This window comes from Homalodisca vitripennis, chromosome 2 (genome assembly GCF_021130785.1).
Source record: "Homalodisca vitripennis isolate AUS2020 chromosome 2, UT_GWSS_2.1, whole genome shotgun sequence".
Lineage (NCBI taxonomy): Eukaryota > Metazoa > Arthropoda > Insecta > Hemiptera > Cicadellidae > Homalodisca > Homalodisca vitripennis.
In genome coordinates, this window is record NC_060208.1 from 37,102,285 (window position 1) to 37,125,335 (window position 23,051).

A 23,051-nucleotide genomic window follows, 5' to 3' on the forward strand; every position below is an offset into this window, starting at 1 on the left:
TGTTAAAAACATGGCGGTGGCAATACAATGTAGTGTTGATATACTACAATAAATCATTAATATTATTACTTCATTATTATTATAATTATCTGGTTAGTGGGATTGTCAAAATGGTCGCTCAAAACTCTGAAATTCCAACATTCAGACAAACTATGATACTTATAAAGTGGCGGCGAATATATAGCTGAGATGTGCACGATTACATAAATAAAAAAAGTAAGTTAATAGTGACTAAAAACTTTTAACAATATTTAATCAAATAATATTCCTCAGCTAATGGTGACTTTGCAACCCCAAAGCAATGAATAATTTTTTAAAGTATCGATGTTTGTAACGGAGAGGGAAGCAATATTTTGCTTAAAATAATCTGAGGTAAATCTATTCAGTTTGACAAGTATGACGTGTTTGAAGGAAATGCTCTTAGCGCACCTTTCTCCTCCGTTCCCTGTTAAGCTCAATGATTTATCTACATGGCAAAATTTCTTACATTTATTTACACTAATATTATTCTAAAATATTACAGATAGTGGATGAACTGATGAAATAGACTTGGATTTCATGGGTTATGTCACGTTACGTTTCGTTGATGCGGGAAGTATGTCCTATTTAAGGGAATTCTGTTAATTAGGTGAGTGTAAGGGAAAATATTGGCAGTCGATAGATTCTCTGCAGATTTACGGGAAAGTCAGTGTTCCATTGTCGAACTGCTCTTGTTACAATTTGCATGGTAACAACTGAACTACTTTTAACGCATAGTTTACGTTACTTTCTTACATTGATTTCTCTGATAGACATTTATATGTTTATTTATGACAAAATAGGTGATCTATAAAAAATTAAGTGATTTTTTTATAATTTATATTTCCTAAAATCCATCACGTTGACCTAAAGTTGTGCGGTTGTCCATCTTGTTTTGATAATTTATAACTTTTATTTAAAAAAGTATAAGGGTCTCAACTTATTTTAAACTCTTGCAATTGCCTTAAAAGATTTAAAGCAAACATTTACTTACAAATCATGAAAACTAATCAAATATCCTAATTTGTTATGGCATTGTTTTAAGAAAATCGTTCTTATCATAGATATGAATACTTACCCTAGTCATCTTGAGACCCGATAATAAATCAATAGTCATGTAATTAAAAAGATGTAAATGACCTTTAAAAATAACTATAACATAAACATCTCTTTCCAACAATTTTAACGGCTGTCAATTTAAAATCTGAAGGTATATTTTTTCCATAACTTTATACTTATTTCAAAGTTTAGATATATAATATAAAAGTGATAATAAATTATTTAAAAAAGTATTTATAAAAAAATAGCTCTATTTAATTAAAGTTGATATTTTTATTTCGGTGGTTGATTAAAATTTCACTTGGTAAACTCGTACCTAGTAGTTATTGTTGTTCAGGTACATCTAGGTTAAAACTCTCTTATAAACAACCTGGTATTGTAACGATACTAAGTTCTGTAATCATTATCGTATTCACCTAAATATTCTGCCGATATGCTGACTCCAACGCTATCTGCAGGTTGCGTGCGTAATTGAGTTAGTTGCAGTCATTGCGTTAAACTTCCCGTACGATTATTAACTGGCGTGATTACTCAATCTGACGAAAAATCGTTAGTCAGGAATGAAGTGAACTACAAAAAAGGTCCAGTGACTTTTTGTCCTATCTCGTGTGGTTAAGCGACAAAACGCGGGAATGTTTGACATTCCAGAGATTTCTTTGCTTAAAATAAAGTTTCGAGCCTGATAGTGGCCGAACGGTAGGTCGTAGCTCAAATCTGATTGACCCATCAAATTAGCAAATTGCGCGATCTACAGAAAAAGGTCCAGTAACTTTTTGCTCTTATCTCCAGTGGTTCGGCCGAAAAACGTGATTATGTGCAATTGTTTTGTAATTTTTACGTGAAACTTTTGTTTTCGGGCTCGATAGCGGCGAAACCATTGGACGGAGGTCGAAATAAGACAGACGTTGGAGTTAGGAAATGAGGTAATCTACAAAAATGTGCCAGTAAACTCTTTACTCTATCTCCATTGGTTTGGCCGCAAAACGTGATTAAGTGAAAATATTTGGAAATTTTTGCCTAAAAATTTACCTTTCGGGCTTGATAGCGGCTAAACGGTTGGTCGTATCTCAAAACAAATTTTTAACAGGATTTAAGAAATTGCGTGATCTACAAAAAATGTTCAGTAACATTTTGCCCTATCCTCAACGGTTTGGCTGCATAACGCGTTTTAAAGTATTGATTTTTTAAGTTTTACGTGATATTTTTAAACTGCCCAGTGCAGCCTTTTGTCCTAAGCTCTGTACTGCCTAAATTATAGGTCGTAGCTTAAATCTGATGGCATAATCGAAAGACAAAATCAAATTTCCGACAAGAAAGTTCCAGTCACTTTTTGTCGTATCTCTAACGGTTAAGCCACAAAATGCCTTTGAAGTCAAAAGTTTGAAATTAATCTGGAAAAGTAGATAAAGTTGGTCAATTTTTCACTCCCAAACCAGTAATCTTAAGCTCGGACATAACATTTGCCCGGTAACATTACCCTCTGGGAATTTCCTGGCATGGCTATATTAACTCCTGAGCAACCCTGTAAAATTGGCACACGTGTGTCATTAACCTCGGTAACATTTACCCCCCTCCGGCGACGTCATAGTATGGCCAGATAACCTTCTGAGTAAATTAAACCTCCTGATGTGTTAACTCCCCCGGTAACATTATACCCCCCCCAGGCAATTTCCTGGCATGACCTCACGTCCGAATTTTACCAATCACCAAATCTCTTCACCCCCCTTGGGAAGTTCCTGTTATGACCAGATCACCCCCTGATGCCTTAACCCCCGGTAACGTTACAACCCCCCCAGGAAATTTTCTGGCATGTCCTCATGTCTGAATTTTTACCTATAACCAAATCTCTTAACTCCCCTTGGGAAGTTCCTGGTATGACCAGATAACCCCCTGGTGTCTTATCCCCCGGTAACGTTAACCTCCCCTGGGAATTTCCTGGCATGACCTCATGTCCGAATTTTACCAATCACCAAATCTCTTAACCCTCCCTCTGGGAAGTTCCTCGTATGACCAGCTAACCCCCTGATGTCTTAACCTCTGGTAACATTAAACCCCCCCCCAGGGAATTACCTGGCATGACCTCATGTCCAAATTTTAACAATCACCAAATCCCTCTTATCCCCGAATATGCAAGCGTAAATCTAACCGCTTATCCCCGAATTTGGCCAATACCCAAATGGGGGCCTGGGGGCGTAGCCCCCAGCGAGCCGAAGGCGAGTCTAAATACTTATACAGCCGCATGTGTAACTGACTGACTGACATATAGATACAAATTCTAACATAGTTCTAGAAGTGCTGGAAACTTGAAATTTGGCACGCAGGTTCCTTTCACAATATGACTAGGAGGAAAAGTCTGAAAACCGGACTTTTTTACTTTTAAACCCCTCAAAAAAATTCCTCAAAAATCGCGCATTCTTCACCCCTGCAGGCATTTCTTGTAAGCCTGATAGCGGGTGAACCGTTGGAGCTAGCTTCGATCTGACGAAAAATCGTTAGTCAGGAATGAAGTGAACTACAAGAAAGGTCCAGTGACTTTTTGTCCTATCTCGTGTGGTTAAGCCACAAAACACGGAAATGTTTGACATTCCAGAGATTTTTTTCGCTTAAAATAAAGTTTCGAGCCCGATAGTGGCCGAACGGTATGTCGTAGCTCAAATCTGATTGAACCATCAAATTAGCAAATCGCGCGATCTACAGAAAAGGTCCAGTGACTTTTTGCCTTATCTCCATTGGTTTGGCCGAAAAAAAACGTGATTATGTGCAATTTTTTTTTATTTTCACGTGAAAACTTTGTTTTTGGGGTCGATAGCGGCGAAACAATTGGTCGGAGGTCAAAATAAAACAAAGGTTAGATTTAGTAAATAATATGATCTACAAAAAAGGTTCAGTTACTTTTTACTATATCTCCATTTTTTTGACCGCAAAACGCGATTAAGTGAAAATATTTTGAAATTTTCGCCTACAAATTTTCATTCCAGGCTTGATAGCGGCTGCTAAACGGTTGGGTCGTAGCTCAAAACACGTCATTTAACAACTTTTAGTAAACGACGTGTTCTATAAAAAAAGTCTAGTAACTTTTTGCCTTATCCTAAGTGGTCTGGCCTAAAAACCTGTTTAAAAGGAAATATTTTATAATATTTTTAGATGAACATTTTGTTTCTGGAGGCAGTAGCAGCCGAACCATTGGTCATAACTTAAATCCTAAATGTTCAATAACTAGACAGAATTTTACCAATCCCCAAATCTCTTAACCCCCCTTTGGGAAGTTCCCGGTATGACCAGATAACCCCCTGATGTCTTAACCCTTGGTAACGTTAACCCCCCCCCCCTGGGAATTCCTTGTATGACCTCATGTCCGAATTTTACCTATCAATAAAACCACTCTTATCCCTTAATTAGGCAAACACCCTAGTTTTACATCCTTTAATAAGCCTGGAAAACTCTATAAATAGTAAAATATTTGTCATGAATTGGCAATTTTTTGAGTTTTAAATTTATGTGCGATAAATATTTGTGTAATTCATTCCAGATTCAGACTGCACTTGCTTTGCTAGGTTAACGAGTAAATACAACCCCACATTAGAAATTAGCTGAGCGTTAGCTAAGCGTCAGTAGTAGATATGGACAGAGTGAAGTTTTGTTTTGTTCACAGACACAACACCCTCAAAAATAGACCCCAGTGTGTCATTTACCCCCGGTAACATTAACCCCCCCCCCCCGGAATTTACTGGTAAGACCAGATAACCTCCTGAGTAAAATAAACCCCCTGATGCCTTAACCCCCGATAACATTAAACCCCCCCAGGGAATTTCTCGGCATGACCTCATGTCCGAATTTTACCAATCACCAAATCCCTCTCATCCCCGATTTTGCTAGCGTACATCAGATCTACCAATCACCAAATCCTTTAACCACCCCCGGGAATTTCCTGTTATGACTAGATAAACCTCCTGAGTAAATTAAACCCCCTGATTGCTTAACCTCGGTAAGATTAACTTCCCCCCTGGGAATTTCCTGGCATGACTATATAGACTCCTGAGCAAATAAAACCCCCTAAGCAACTTAAAAATGTTGACTTAGGGTAGGTTTTTTACTATATTTCCACTCAACAATTTACAATAGTTGACAGGTGCAGACTTTACTACCACACTCTGTACCTCCTAAACCAGAGCTCGTAGCTCAAATCTGATGGCATAATCGAAAGACAAAATTAAATTTCCGACAAGAAAGGTCCAGTCACTTTAAGTCGTATCTCTAACGGTTTAAACAGCAAAATGCCCTCAAAGTCAAAAGTTTGGACGAATCCGGGAAAAAATCAATGAAAAAGGTCAATTTTTAAATCCCTTGTCATTTACCTAATGTCCGGACTTAACCAGTCACCGAATTCCGCTTATCCCCGAATTTTAAGCATCTACGTAGGGGGCATGGGGGCGTAGCCCCCAGCGAGCCGAAGGCGAGTCCTATTATATATACAGCCGCATGTGAAACTGACTGACTGATATATGTATACAAATTCTAACCTACTTCTAGAAGTGCTAGAAACTTGAAATTTTGCACGCAGGTACCTTTTGCCGTATAACCAACAGGAAAAGTCTGAAAACCGGGAATTTTTACTTTTAATTAAACCCCTCAAAAAAATTCCCGAAAAAATCGCGCATTCTTTACCCTTGCAAGCCTTTCTTGTAAGCCCGATAGCGGGCGAACCGTTGGAGCTAGCTTCGATCTGACGAAAAATCGTTAGTCAGGAATGAAGTGAACAACAAAAAAGGTCCAGTGACTTTTTGCTCTATCTTCCATGGTTAAGCGACAAAACGCTCGAACATTTGACATTCCAGAGATTTTTTTGATAAAAATAATGTTTCGAGCCCGATAGCGGCCGAACCGTTTGGTCGTAGCTCAAATCTGATTGACCCATCAAATTAGCAAATTACGTGATCTACAGAAATGGTCTAGTGACTTTTTGCCCTATCTCCATCGGTATGACCGCAATACGCGATTATGTGCAAAATTTATGTAATTTTTTACGTGAAAACTTTGTTTTTGGGGTCGATAGCGGCGAAACAATTGGTCGGAGGTCAAAATAAAACAAAGGTTAGATTTAGTAAATAATATGATCTACAAAAAAGGTTCAGTTACTTTTTACTATATCTCCATTATTTTGACCGCAAAACGCGATTAAGTGAAAATATTTGGAAATTTTCGCCTACAAATTTTCATTCCAGCCTTGATAGCGGCTAAACGGTTGGTCGTAGCTCAAAAACACGTCATTTAACAACTTTTAGTAAACGACGTGTTCTATAAAAAAAGTCCAGTAACTTTTTGCCTTATCCTTAGTGGTCTGGCCTAAAAACCTGTTTTAAAGGGAAATGTTTTATTATTTTTAGATGAAACATTTTGTTTTCTGGAGGCAGTAGCAGCCGAACCATTGGTCATAACTTAAATCCTAAATGTTCAATAACTAGACAGAATTTTACCAATCACCAAATCTCTTAACCCCCTTTGGGAAGTTCCCAGGATGACCAGATAACCCCCTGATGTCTTAACCCTTGGTAACGTTAACCCCTCCCCCCCTGGGAATTCCTTGTATGACCTCATGTCCGAATTTTACCTATCAATAAAACCACTCTTATCCCTTAATTAGGCAAACACCCTAGTTTTACATCCTTTAATAAGCCTGGAAAACTCTATAAATGGTTAAAATATTTGTCGTGGGATTGGCAATTTTTTGAGTTTTAAATTTATGTGCGATAAATATTTGTGTAATTCATTCCAGATTCAGACTGCACTTGCTTTGCTAGGTTAACGAGTGAATACAACCCCACATTAGAAATTAGCTGAGCGTTAGCTAAGCGTCAGTAGTAGATATGGACAGAGTGAAGTTTTGTTTTGTTCACAGACACAACACCCTCAAAAATAGACCCCAGTGTGTCATTTACCCCCGGTAACATTAACCCCCCCCGGGAATTTACTGGTAAGACCAGATAACCTCCTGAGTAAAATAAACCCCCTGATGCCTTAACCCCCGATAACATTAAAACCCCCCCAGGGAATTTCTCGGCATGACCTCATGTCCGAATTTTACCAATCACCAAATCCCTCTCATCCCCGATTTTGCTAGCGTACATCAGATCTACCAATCACCAAATCCTTTAACCACCCCCGGGAATTTCCTGTTATGACTAGATAACCTCCTGAGTAAATTAAACCCCCTGATGGCTTAACCTCGGTAAGATTAACTTCCCCCCTGGGAATTTCCTGGCATGACTATATACACTCCTGAGCAAATAAAAACCCCCTAAGCAACTTAAAAATGTTGACTTAGGGTAGGTGTTTTACTATATTTCCACTCAACAATTTACAATAGTTGACAGGTGCAGACTTTACTACCACACTCTGTACTTCCTAAACCAGAGCTCGTAGCTCAAATCTGATGGCATAATCGAAACACAAAATTAAATTTCCGACAAGAAAGGTCCGGTCACTTTTTGTCGTATCTCTAACGGTTTAGCCGCAAAATGCCCTCAAAGTCAAAAGTTTGGACGAATCCGGAAAAAAAATCAATAAAAAGGTCAATTTTTAAATCCCTTGTCATTTACCTAATGTCCGGACTTAACCAGTCACCGAATTCCGCTTATCCCCGAATTTTAAGCATCTACCTTGGGGGCCTGGGGGCGTAGCCCCCAGCGAGCCGAAGGCGAGTCTAATATACTATACAGCCGCATGTGAAACTGACTGACTGACTGATATATGTATACAAATTCTAACCTACTTCTAGAAGTGCTAGAAACTTGAAATTTGGCACGGAGGTACCTTTTACCGTGAAACTAACAGGAAAAGTCTGAAAACCGGGAATTTTAAATTTTAAACCCCTCAAAAAAATTCGCAAAAAAACGCGCATTTCTTACCCTTGCAGGCCTTTTTTGTAAGCCCGATAGCGGGCGAACCATTGGAGCTAGCTCGGATCTGATGAAAAATCGTTAGTTAGGAATGAAGTGAACTACAAATAAGGTCCAGTGACTTTTTGCTCTATCTCCCATGGTTAAGCGACAAAACGCTCGAATATTTGACATTCCAGAGATTTTTTCGCCAAAAATAATGTTTTGTGCCCGACAGCGGCCGAACCGTTTGTCGTAGCTCAAATCTGATTGGACCCATCAAATTAGCAAATTCCGCGATCTACAGAAAAGGTCTAGTGACTTTTTGCCATATCTCCATTGGTTTGGCCGAAAAAACGTGATTATGTGCAATTGTTTTGTAATTTTTACGTGAAAATTTTGTTTTTGGAATCGATAGCGGCGAAACCATTGGTCGGAGGTCAAAATAAAACAAAGGTTAGATTTAGGAAATAATATGATCCACAAAAAAGGTCAAGTGACTTTTTACTCTATCTCCATTAGTTTGACCGCAAAAACGCGATTAAGTGAAAATATTTGGAAATTTTCGCCTAAAAATTTACATTCCGGGCTTGATAGCGGCAAAACGGTTGGTCGTAGCTCAAAACAATTTTAATAGGTCTTAGGAAAGAGCGCAATCTACAAAAAAGGTTTAATAATATTTTGCCCTATCCTCAATGGTTTGGCCGGAAAACGCGTTTAAAACGCATTACTTTTTCCCGTTAAATTTGTGATTCTGGGCTACATTGCAGTCAGCAGTTTGTTTAGCACAAAATTAAAAATGTGATTTCAATACAAATTAAGGCGATCTACAAAAAAGATTAATTGATTTTTTTTTACTCTATCTTCATTGGTTTAGCCGTAAAACGTGATTATGATGAAAATTGTACTTAAAAACTTACCTTCCGGGCTCGATAGTGACCGAACCGATGGTTCTAGCTTAAAACTAAAAACTGTTTTGTTTATTAACTGAAGCGATCTACAAAAAAGGTTTGGTAGCTTTATGCTCTATCTTTATTTTTTTGGCTAATAAATGTTAATATTATGTAATTTTGACGTGGATAATTTTGTTTCTGGAGTGTATAGCGGTCGAATCTTCAGTCTTAGATTAAATATGAAAGTTTCCAATAATATAAAATGACTAGGTATACAAAAAAGGTCTAGTAGCTTTTATCGTATATCCTTTCGCAAGCCCGAAAAATCGCCTTAAATAGTAAAATACAAATACTCGTATTTGTCGTGAATTGGCAATTTTTGGAGATTTTAATTTATATGCGACTAATATTTGTGCAATTCATTCCAGATTCCGATTGCACTTGCTCTGCTAGGTTAACGAGTGAATACAACCCCAGATTTGAAATTGGCTAAGAGTTAATTAATTTAATGAAATAGTGATTCCTTATCAACACTGTGTTATGGAATGATAATTTCCTAAATAATTGTAACCTCTGATCAACGTTTTTTTTTTATAAAAATTACTGTACACATATTTTTGTAGCACAGACACACATTTCCCAGAAAAGTACAACACGTTCTTATAACCCCCTATAGCAAAACCCCCTCCCGCGAATTTCCTGGTAGATGAATTCCTGATTAAATTAGACCCCCTGATCAACCTAATAATCTGATAAAGTTAGTTTTTATTTTGTTTAGACTAAACAATTAACCATAGTTGGCTAGTGCAGTCTTTTCTCCCAAGCATATACAACCGCATGTGTAACTGACTGACTGACTGACTCACTCACGTATACTAATTCTAACCTACTTCCAGATGAGTTAGAGACTTGAAATTTGGTACACAGATAGCTTTCCACGTGTAACCACCAGGAAAAATCCCGAAAAGTGAGAATTTTTCATTTTCAACCCCTCAAAAAAATTCCCAAAAAATCGCGCATTCTTCACCCCTGCAGGCATTTTTTGTAAGCCCGATAGCGGGCGAACCGTTGGAGCTAGCTCGGATCTGACGGAAAATTCATGGTCAGGAATGAAGTGAACTACAAAAAGGGTCTAATGACTTTTTGCTCTATCTTCCATGGTTTAAGCGACAAAACGCTCGAACATTTGAAATTCCAGAGATTTTTTCGATAAAAATAATGTTTCAAGCCCGATAGCGGCCGAACCGTTGGTCGTAGCTCAAATCTGATTGACCCATCAAATTAGCAAATTGCGCGATCTACAGAAAAGGTCCAGTAATCTTTTGCCCTATCTCGATTGGTTTGGCCGAAAAACGTGATTATGTACAATTTTGTTGTAACTTTTACGCGAAACTTTTGTTTTTGGGGTCGATAGCGGCGAAACCATTGGTCGGAGGTCAAAATAAGACTAACGTTTTATTTAGGAAATAAGATGACCTACAAAAAAGGTCCAGTGACTTTTTACTATATTTCCCTTAGTTTGACCGCAAAACGCGATTAAGTGAAAATATTGGACATTTTCGCCTAAAAATTTACATTCCGGGCTTGATAGCGGCTAAACGGTTGGTCGTAACTCAAAACAAATTTTAAACGGGATTTAGGAAATCACGTGATCTACAGAAAAGGTTCAGTGACTTCGGGAGTTGGCTGAGCGTTAGCTAAGCGTCAATAGTAGATAGGGACAGAGGAATATTTATTATGTTCACAGACACAATACCCTCTAAAAAAGGCCCAAGTGTGTCATTAACCCCCGGTAATATTAACCCCCCCCCCCCCGGGGATTTCCTGGTATGACCTGATAACCTCCTGTACATTCAACCCCCTGATGTGTTAACCCCCCTGGTAACATTAAACCCCCCCAGGGAATTTCCTGCCATGACCTCATGTCCGAATTTTACCAGTCACCAAATCTCTTAACCCCCCCCCCCCCTGGGAAGATCCTGGTATGACCAGATAACCCCCTGGAGACTTATCCCCCGGTAACGTTAACCCCCCCTGGGAATTTGTTCATATGACCAGACAATATCCTGACGAAATTAAACCCCCTCTTGTCTTAACCTCCTTAACATTAATCACCCACCCAGGGAATTTCTCGCCTTGACTAGATAGTCTCCTGGTGATATTAAACCCCCTGTTCGACTTAAAATACTGCCTTGAGGTCGGTTTTTATTATGTTTTATACTAAACAATTCAAGATAGCTGACCCGTGCAGACTTTTCTCCCGAGCTCATTTCTGGCTAAACCATAGGTCGTAGATCAGATCTGAGGGCACAATCGAAAGACAAAATTAAATTTCCAACAAGAAAGGTCCAGTCACTTTTTGTCGTATCTCTAAACGGTTTTTAACCGCAAAATGCCCTCAAAGTCAAAAGTTTTTACGAATCCGGAAAAAAATCTATGAAAAAGGTCAATTTTTAAATCCCTTGTCATTTACTTAATGTCCGGACTTAACCAGTCACCGAATTCCGCTTATCCCCGAATTTGCAAGCGTTTACTTTGGGGGCCTGGGGGCGTAGCCCCCAGCGAGCCGAAGGCGAGTTTTGTAAATAATATTGCTGTCTGTTATAAATAACCATCTTAATTTTATGAACTTGTAGCAGTTTATCACACCATACGAACATTCAGATGTAATTTTTTAAGCTTTTAAAAGCATTCTCATTAGTCTACATGATAGCTATTGTGACTAAAACATATTTTTGCCACGATATGTCGTGGATGCATATACATGTATTATAAATTTCTTAAAAACAGCAACATAAATATTGATTATTTCTTCAGTCATCTCGCAAGAAGAAAATGTATTACAGCGAGGAATTTCAAAAAAGATTTTGTGATATCGATTCCGAAGGGAAATCACATTAATTTGGGGAAAGCGAATTTTCCGATTGGAATCAGCCTTCAATTATTGTGGGCAGCAGGGTTCAACGCTCCAGAGGGCTTAGTGTAACTTACATTCAACAGATTGCTCCACAGTAAAGTTGTTTTAGGACATCGATACTATAACAACAAGTATATTAATGTAAATATATTCTTACAGATTTTCAACACGCTAGATAGATTTACAAGCTATACATTGAGCTGTTGTTTTTATATACACACGTTCACAAACGTGACTGTAATGGCCATTCCATGTTAAATCAACACACAATTTACCTCACCATTTTAGATGTATTTGTCTAAATTTTTATACACTCATAGGGAGTTTTATCTCAAACCGTTACATAAATACACTTACGTATAGTTTCAAAAACTCACAATAGACACATGATCAGACGTTTCTGAAATCGCTCAAGGAGCTCACCTACTCTGCAAGGGGTGTTAATTTGCAGCATTTTATGACCTTTCCAGTGAAATATAACACGGCAGGGATTATAATGACATTTATTGCCAAAACACATACACAATTTTTATAAAATTGTTTCTTCAGAGGTACATAATATAAAATTTCCAAAATCTTTTGCATGAATACTTAATACTGTTTTAAATAACTTAGTGAAATATAAATTTGGGATGAGGATGTTTTCATGGTTGTAAACATTTATTTATGACACCTGTTTTCAACAAGTAGCCTATTTTGACTGAATAATAATTCGTATCTTTAAAAAAATTTTTGTCTTTTTCAAAAGGATTTTCAAAAAAGTACATATTTTAAGTTAGATAAAAAACATTTTCAATAAATGATTATTACTGTTTTAAGATGAATGGCTGAATATAAATAGGATATGAATAGAGGTGACAGATAGCAACCAAATTCCTCGTGAATCTTCTAATTTTGAAGGTTCAAAAGTAACCGAAGAAAAGTGGAAACATATTTAGTATAAGAAGATAGGTTTCTAGCATCATATTGTTTTCTACAGATCATAAATGCAAGACAAAGCGACGTAAGTAGTGCACAGTGAGGGACTATAGACTTTCAAGGATCAGTACCAGAACCAAAAGTAGTCCCTTGTGAACAAAAATGGAATACAACCTTAATCGTGTGTTTTTGGGTCAGAAGTTCTTGTTTAGATTATGTTGGTCTTTAGTGTCGAGGGATCTTTTACAATCAATAAGTTATTAAGTCTCTTGGTACTTTCCCCTACCACAATAAGCTTTTTTAATACGCAATACATTGAAATTACCCAGAATAACTTGTAAGATTCAGGTTTTAAAACCAAAACTTAATGTAGGCAATATTCATATTTCAAAAATTCTAACGATAATTCTTTTCGTAAAAGACTGAACGTGCGGTATCCCACATAACATAAAGGATGACTTTCTTAAGGCATTTAGACAGTAAGCCACATTTGTCTGGATTGAGAGGCATAATTTCTTATATCCTCCGGTTCCTGCAGGTCAGGGAAAGGTTATTAACAATTCAGCAGCTTTTAATGTTGTATCAGTAAAATAGTGATAACCATATATACGGAATAACAAACATCATTATTACCTTTGGAATAATGTCTCATTTGACTTGATTTCTTTTCAAGGATACTTGAGAAGTACATGGATTGCAAGTTTCGAGTATTTCTACATTGAAGATGATTAGGTCTACTAAAACGTTACGATATGCCAATTTACTTATAAAATATCATAATACTCTTTTTGAAAGTATGTTTAGATGGTTACCTTTTTCGTTATACTAAATTAAGTTTAAGCTTTATCTGGATTACGCATTTTTAATATTTTAAATTAGGAACTAATTAATTTCTGGATTAATCTGCATCAATTTTTTAATCGATTTCTTTACAATACAAAAATTGAAAATCGATCAATTAATAATGATCTATAAATTTAAATTAATATTCTCATTTTAATTCGCCACTCACTTGAAGTAAGTAACTTTTTAGGATTTTTAAGTACTACAAATGAACGTTTATTAGAACACAACTCATAAAATTATCTTTGACTATTGACCCAGTCAGTGTAATAATGATATAAATCAAAACAATTCTTCCTATTCTGAATAAATAAATTGATAACAAATTTTTACTCTAAAATGTATTCTAGAGATGGAAACCGGTCCAACACTCATTATTTAACGTTAATTCGCTAAAGCAGGAAATAGTTTGGTTTACGCTCTTGAAATCAAATCTTAATAAATTTGATTGAATATTTTACACAAGTTTAAGTTTTAAAAATAATTATTAATGGTATAAAAAATTTAAAATAATTAAGCCAAAACAGTTTAATGAGAATAACTTTACATATGGAATGGATATTGAGAATTCTCCGTAACGACTACCAAGGCTGGAGAGAGAAAGTGTCGAGCTAAAAGCGTTATTGGTATGCTTGTCACGTTCTCAGTTTGTATACTTGTCCAACCTTGTTATAAGAAAAATGTCATTGTTATAGCAAAGTGATCTAAGGTAAATAAAAAACAGTATTTATCAACTCATATCATACTTTAATCTCGCAATTTTCATAATTTTTTAAGGCATTAATTGTAATTGAATGAAACCTAACATGTTATCTATGAAGTTTCAATTACTTTGGTAAGATGTAATTTTCCTCAGGTTTGCAACTGTTCTGTAAGATACAAACTGGAAAAATAAAACTGAGCTTACCTACATCTGGACTATCTCACGGACGTCTAAGAGCGGAAATGTGATACCAAGAATGGAGACGTAAAATGTAACATTTTACTGAAAAGATGATAATTGAAGTGGTTTCTTAGTGTTAAAATCTGCCTAAAAGCCTAGGTATTTTTGGTATTCATGTTCTCTATTCCCGCTTTAACCAGTATAAATAGTAATAGTATAAAATTGCTGAGGACCCCATTTTTTAACTTCCAGGAGTTCCATTCCTTTGGTCCTCGTCAGAAAATACCTGCAGCCCTTAATGTATATCATGTTATTTATAAATCAACACAGCGTATTTTTTATGTTTCATATTTTAGTATTTCTTCCTAAAGAACATTCATTAAAATAGAAATATGAATTTAAATAAACGTGGCTGCAGTACGAATGATTAAAATAGGGCTAATTAAGTGTTAAAAACATGGCGGTGGCAATACAATGTAGTGTTGTTATACTACAATAAATCATTATATAATTATCTGGTTAGTGGGATTGTCAAAATGGTCGCTCAAAACTCTGAAATTCCAACATTCAGACAAACTTTGATACGTATAAAGTGGCGGCGAATATATGGCTGAGATGTGCACGATTTCATAAATAAAAATTAAGTTAATAGTGACTAAAAAGTTTTACCAATATTTAATCAAATAATATTCCTCAGCTAATGGTGACTTTGCAACCCCAAAGCGATGAATAGTTTTTAAAGTATCGACGTTTGTAACGAAGAGGAAGCAATATTCTGCTTAAATAATCTGAGGTGAATCTATTCAGTTTGACAAGTATGACGTGTTTGGAGGAAATGCTCTTAACGCACCTTTCTCCTCTGTTACCTGTCAAGCTCAATGATGTATGTACATGGCAAAATTTCTTACATTTATTTACACTAATATTATTCTAAAATATTACAGATAGTGGATGAGCTGATGAAATAGACTTGGATTTCATGATTATGTCACATTACGTTTCGTTGATGCGGGAAGTGTATCCTATTTAAGGAAATTCTGTTAATGAGTGTGGTAAGTGTAAGGGAAAGATTGACTGTCGATAGATTCTCTGCAGATTGATGGGAAAGTCGGTGTTCCTTTGTCTGACTGCTCTTGTTACAATTTGCATGGTAACAAACTCAACTACTTTTAACGCATAGTTTGCGTTACTTTCTTACATTGACTTCTCTGATAGAGATTTATATGTTTATTTATGGCAAAATAGGTGATCTAAAAAAAATTAAGTGATTTGTTTATAATCGATATTTTCCTAAAATCCATCACGTTGACCTAAAGTTGTGCGGTTGTCCATCTTGTTTTGATAATTTATATCTTTTATTTAAAAAAGTATAAGGGTCTCAACTTAGTTTAAACTCTTGCAATTGCCTTAAAAGATTTAAAGCAAACATTTTTAATCAAAGGGCTAAACGACAGGTTTATTTCTAGCTGGTTTATAGCTTGCAGCGGAACCTACACCTGATGCAGTAAAACCGATATTTTACTTAGATTTGGGCAATACTACTAATATTCAAGAGTGGCACACCACTAACCGCAAATATCTAGATATTTGGGTGGAAGAGTAGATCGATATGTCTAGGCTACTGTGGAGGATGACTGTTGGAGTGGGAATGACTGTTGGAGGATCCTGTCACTCTGGAAGCAAACCCAAAGGTGCTTTTAGTGCAATTAGTGGTTATTCAGCTTATTGTTCTAAATTAACAGAAAAAAACACTGTTAGGACTTTCGAAAATAATTTTGGAAAATGAATAAGAATAACTTGATATATTAAATTATAAATAAGGCGATATTATATTTCAACCATAAGTTTACTTTACATGAACAAAAGAGATTAGTTAACGGTTTTTAAATATAAACTTATCGAAAGTAAGATAAGCATTCAGGTGACATTAGTGCTGGATTTACATTTCCTTTCCTTCCCGTACATAAATAAACCAGGTATTCTCATTCATTAATATAGTATTAACCATGACCCATTTAATAATTGCTTAACCAGTAAATACCATAAATATAACGATGTTTATTAATTATTTTACCAATTTATGTTAGTGAAATTACCAAATACGATAATCCGCTTACAATAACTGCACAATTGGTACAGCTGTTGTACTACTATAGCCCGGACCCAATATCAATGTTCTATTATCAGCATTGTACGCGAGGGAACGTTTAGAGGTAATGGCGCTAATATTACCTTCCACATTAATGTATTTTACAGTCCTTACAGTACATTGGCTTCAATATAAAATGAATCTATATTTTATTCCATATCTCTACATTCTCCATTGCTTATAATTTTATTTTTCTTGACATATTCTTCTGTTTCCATATTCCTTTTTTAATAGTATCCAACCATTAAAGCTTTAAACGTTTATTTAAAACAGTTGTTTAAATCGTTTTAACAGTTTTCTTGATTACGTGTATTATTTAAGTTTATACTCTATACAGTACATTGGTTTCATATCAAATAGATCTAAATGTTATTCCATATTTCCACGTTACCTATACGTAAAATTTTGTTTTTCGTAATATCTGTTTCAAATTTATATTCCGTTTTAATGGCATGCAATTACTACTGCATGTATTCATCTATACTGTTTGAGTGTTTGAAAGATTAAATATGTTCTTAAACGAAAAACAAGTTTCATTTAAAGTATGATCTAAGCGATGACAGCAACTCTCTAATGAAAATGTTCGAACTCAATGAATTTAGTTTTTTCTATTTACATACTCCGAATCTAAAACAATGCAATTAATTACATATATGTATATCACATTAACCACTCATAAACATTCAATAATATTTCTTCTTCGTAATAAACATAATATACATGTTTTACCGTATTTCTGTTTTATTTAAATCTAAATAAGGTACTTACAAATCATGAAAACTAATAAAATATCCTAATTTTATGGCATTGTTTTAAGAACATCGTTCTTATCATAGATATCAATACTTACGCTAGTCATCTTGAGACCCGTAAATGACCTTTAAAAATAACTATAACATAAACATTTCTTTCCAATACTTTAAACGGCTGTCAATTTAAAATCTGAAGGTACATTTTGTCCATAAATGCTTAAAATGTTGTTTTTTAAACATGTGTTTTTGAATCTACGTTAGAGGGTTTTTAATTTAAATTATCGCAAAATTGTGACGGGTTCCAAAATAGCACTTTTAATTAGTTGAGACTGGCTTACGAACTCATCTAAGCTATAAGCGAATAATATAGTCCTATACCAACTTTAGACTTATTTTAGAGTTTAGATATATAATATAAAAGTGATAATAAATTATTTAAAAAGTATTTATAAAAAATAGCTCTATTTAATTAAAGTTTATATTTTTATTTCGGTGGTTGATTAAAATTTCACTTGGTAAACTCGTACCTAGTAGTTATTGTTGTTTAGGTACATCTAGGTTAAAACTCTCTTATAAACAACCTGATATTGTAACGATACTAAGTTCTGAAATCATTATCGTATTCACCTAAATATTCTGCCGATATGCTGACTACAATGCTATATGCAGGTTGCGTGCGTAATTGAGTTAGTTGCAGTCATTGCGTTAAACTTCCCGTACGATTATTAACTGGCGTGATTAATCACAAGTTCAATGTTACATTGTGCAACCAATTGTTTGTACTTACATCATGAGCTATGAATTTATTGAATCGTACATTAACTGAGCAAATCTATCTATAAATGCAAATTATAGAAGAATGGCCCTTTTAAAAATTATATCCAAGAAATAAGTACGTTACACCGTTACTGAAAAAAAACATTTCTTACAGAAAACAATAAATTTTATTATTTCTACTTATTAGCTGTGTGTATTAAATTTAAGCTAAAATAACTCTTATTTTCTATTTTCTGTCAGAAATGAAGGCATTGTTAATCAATATCATTTCAACATCTTTTCAGGGATATTGTTTAAATACCATCTCTAATCACGAACTCTAGATATAATGAGGAAGATACAGCAAACTAATGTACAAAACATAAAAATGTATGACCTTACACTCAAGCTCCAGAACACGATAACTACCGTATTTCTTAAAAGCTTCCAACCAAACTTTGTTGAAGGTTCTGTGTACATATATATTCAACAAGCTCTTAGGACGCTCTGAATTGATTGAAAATGTCAAGATGGTGAACTTTAAAACTTGTTGAAAACTTTGATCTCAAATATAAATCAAGAAATAACTAGCACCATATCATTCTACAAGCTTTAGATTAAGTCTCTAAAATTAACAGGCTGGTGTATGTTTCTTTATTTATTGGAATTGCATTATAGTAGTCCTAAAGTGTTCAAACGTATATAAATTTATCTTAACTATCAGTTGTTGCAGACATGTTTACTCTTGCCTTCCCTCCTTCTTGATTATTTGTTTAATAGCATATTGGCCAATTAATTATCCAACCTGAGAAAAGTTAAAAATTTTGGTACTCATTAAACATTTTAATACTCAATGCTCTTTTTAGAAATGGTTTCTAAATATCTAGGCTTCTTTCATTTAAATCTGTTACACATATTTCGTTATGTTTTGAATACCACAGATTGGTTTGAGATTAGTTAAACTTTTTACTGTGTTAAAAATATTTAAACATTAAACTTACTTTCATTTAAAGATATTAATTTTAATTCACATATTTTAGCTGTGTTGAGTAAGTTTCGAACAAAATTTGTCTTGTAATTACATTAGCTTACTTTTCTGCAGTTTGGGCCCAGAAACAGTTCTGTAACAACTGTTACATTTTGAATTTCGCTAACTTTACCTACAGATATGTATACTCTGTTATAGTGTCTCGGGCCCCGTGGCCCCCGTACTTCCGGTACCAACGTCTAGGTACCATTGCGTGTCTCCCTTGGCATGGACTTCCGCTACAATAGAGGATGAGCAAAGTTGTAAACTAGAGACAAATTTATACATATTTTCTATAATTTTTGAAGATATTTTGGGTAAAGTATATCCGGGGAGTGAAGAGAGTAACTTTTAAGGAATGTAGCCTAATTTGTAACAGATAAACAGAAAGTAGCTATGGAGCTTAGGCCTATGATTATATGTATAAGTTGTACGTAGTATGTACTTGTTTATTTTTTGAGGGTACTGAGGCAGGGTTATCAGTCCTTTAGTTTAAATTAAGAGCTGACAAAGTCACATCTGGCTCTAGCGGAATTGTATTCCTGTGTGGTCTACCTGTAACCCTTGTGCCTGTAGGTAGTTATGAGGGCTGAATGCGTAAACCACCAAATTTGTTTTTCTTCCTATGTTATCCTACCAAAATTGTTTAATTTATTTTTCTTTGTAGTCTAAGTATATGTCCGGACCTATGATTATTTATTTATCTGCCTTATGACTTATCATTAATTGTTTCAGTTATTTGTAATTTTTTTCTGTTTCGCAATTTCCAAATTTTGTTAGAAAAAATTAAATGATCAAATTCCTTTTTATGTATCACTCTTAGGGTTATTACCAGTAATGTTTTTGTCTTTTTTGCAATATCTTGTAATTGCTTAGATCTTTGACCTTTGAGTGTACGATAAGTTTTTTAAATGTACAAATTTTGACTGTTGTCACTAGAAGGATTATTGCTCGTAACTATATTATCGTATATATATTATTGTAAATTGGTTAGTCCTTTGGTTTTTCAACCTACACAATTTTTTTTACAAATTTGTTTTAAATTTTCATATAATTATTGTTGGAAATATAAGATTGTCTTAAGAAAGAGTAATTTTTTATACTAAGTCAATTTAAAAGTTATAAATCAAGTTCTGTTTTATACCAGTAATGGATAATTCTTTGTTAAAAACATAAAAGAAGGGTTAATTATGTAAACCAAGAAATCAGAAAAGTTTTAATTTTTTTCTAACATAACTATTTATTTGGTACACCTACCAGAATGGCATACAAAAAAGCAAAAGGGGGGTTTTTATGATTTTTTTTAAATTTTTACCTTAGAACCCCCTCTCTCTTTGGTTCCAGGTAGAGGGAGGGTTCAGTTTCTTGCTGTAACAAAATGTATGCATTATTGCGTCAGTTATATTTACATCTACTATGCAATCTGCTGCATGAGATAACAGCTAACATCATTATTATACTCCCGCCAACACGCAACCCCTGAATTTTTACTTAGCTCTAAAGAGTACAAAAATATTACTCAAATTTCTTTATCGTCACGCTAGATTATAAATACCACCATTTCCACAATAACAGGCTTTCAAAAATCGTAGGATGAGTTTTCATATCTTTAGTTGTAATTTTAAAGAAACAAAAAAACAAGTAATAAATACATACTAGCTATTCACATACGATTTACACGATTTTAACTAATCTATACGTTATATCAAATACGATTTTGGCTTCCTATAAACCATTTGACTTATAAAACAAATTATTTGTAAATTATTAACAGAGAAATTAACTTTGTCTATTATCAAAGATGAAAATAGTACAATTATTAGGTAACATATTAACAAAACTGAACATATTAACTGTCAAGTCAAATATTTTAAGAATCATGAATATTTATGATCTCATGTTTTTCCATAAAATTACCTGCCTATTGCATTATATATAATAATTGAGCAATTAAATCTTATGTTATACAATGATATAAAACAAACTATCTTTTGGTAGCGGAAGTGTTAATATGCCTGATATTTATAATTAATTCGTATAATCTGAAAATCTGTGTTTAAACCTTAGTATTAAATACGTTACTATTTTCTTTAGACATTAAGAAAAAGAGTGGTTGTTAGCCAACATAAAACATTTGTGTTTATCGTTATGCATTTTAATACTATACCCTTTCTTTAAAATTCCAAAACATAGCCAGTATGCAATAAAACATACAAAACCAGCCAGGCTTACATACCTAAACGAATCATACTCATAGCACACTTATATGCTACGTTAGCCAAACAGCTGTTAAAGCATTTGTGAAAACTGTTGAGAAATATTTACTGACCAACGAAGACAAGGCTGTCTTCTGGTAGTGGCACCTGAGATTATATAATCCAATTGTGTCCGAGCTTGGCAATGAAAAGGTTCAAGCATTAAACTTTATATCTTTCATTAAACGAAAACTACGTTGTTACTTACGATAGTGTTTTAGTTAGGTAACGGTTTGTTCAACTCAGGGAATAAAATAATATTCATTGAAGACCGTTAAATTTCAATAAAAGTTGTTTTAAAACGATTGAAGTGTGTATGCATTTATTTATGACGTGTAGAGCTATGTCATATTTAATAATAGTTTCACCCCATGTAGATGGTTTCTTGAAGATATGACTTCTTTAAAAAAAATTAAATACGAATATACTGTATATGAGAAGCTGTAATAAGTAGTAATTTATAAAAGCAATGACAAATTAAAGGCAATGATATCGTAAAATATTGTAAAGCAAAATTGAAATGAAAAATTATACTGATAGAAATTAGAAAACTAAACATAAAATTGGTCTCGATATTTAACTCTTATTACTATGTATTGCCTGTTGTTTGAGGTATTACTAAAAATAGAATGATGTCTTGTAAATTAGAGGAAATATTTAATAGAAATTATCAATAATCTTATTGGAGCGTTTCTGTTTGATTGTTATAGATCTAGTAACAGGATAAGGTTACATAAAGGGAAATGGAATTTTTTTAACTCAAATCAGAAACTGAATCAAGTCATTCAAATGACAGAAACAATAAAAACTGATTTATTTGTATATATTGATATTGGACATTTTCATTAGGTTTTGTTGTTGAATATTGATTACTTGTAAGCAAAATATAAATTGCAAATATTTACCGTATTTGACATTTATACTGAATGTTAATATACAAAATTTTTTGTTTTTATTATGATGACCCTAAATAGTCTCGAACACATAAGATTTAAGTAGATACTGGTACGGAATTAAAAACTGCACCTTTTTTATATTCAGGTTTATTAAATCAATTCAAATGTCAATTATTAACCTTGTATTCCACCAAATCAATGATTTTGAACAACAGGTTAAAATTACTACTTCCTTTGGCATGGCACTTTCAATTTAATATGGGCTCATTGTCCTCTAAATACGTGTGTAATAAAATTATAAGTAAAAATAATATTCTTGAATAAATTTGAATGAAATAAATTAATAGGCTTCTTCTCAAAACTAATAAAATAAAAATTATAAACTTCTTTCAAATAAAATTCTCAAACAAACTAAACAGTTCTCAACAGGAATTTTTCACAAGTTCCTACAGGATATGGTGCAGCACCTGCAGCTCTTAATTTTTACTACAATCCCTTTAATTTCAATGAAATTTTACGTTCGACTTAAAATACATTACTCCTTTACAATTTATATATATTATAGTCCTCACTCAACAGAATTGGATCGTTAATTTCAAAGTTTCAATTCCAATTTCAAATTAAATTCACTTCTTAATTTTGCAAATTTCAAATTTAGAAAATTTTAATAATTCAGTCAAAAGTACTTAGCTCTTTGGTCGTGAAGGTCTTGGAGTTCGGTATTAAAATAATTTATACCGACGGATCCTACGCCCGACACTAGTTTTAAACTCGCACTAAAAGACTTTACTCTATCGCTTCTCAACTCGG

At 34.1% G+C, this 23,051-nt stretch overlaps 1 protein-coding gene across 1 annotated transcript in view; it reads right to left on the reverse strand.

Annotated features, from left to right (window-relative positions):
- Positions 1-16,024: 16,024 nt before the first annotated feature.
- LOC124355589 (glutamate receptor ionotropic, NMDA 2B-like) overlaps positions 16,025-23,051 on the reverse strand; it is a 74,222-nt gene continuing 67,195 nt past the window's right edge. Inside the window, 2 exon segments of the mRNA XM_046806750.1 lie at positions 16,025-16,079; positions 20,406-20,458. Coding sequence (XP_046662706.1) covers positions 16,025-16,079; positions 20,406-20,458 — 108 coding nt within the window.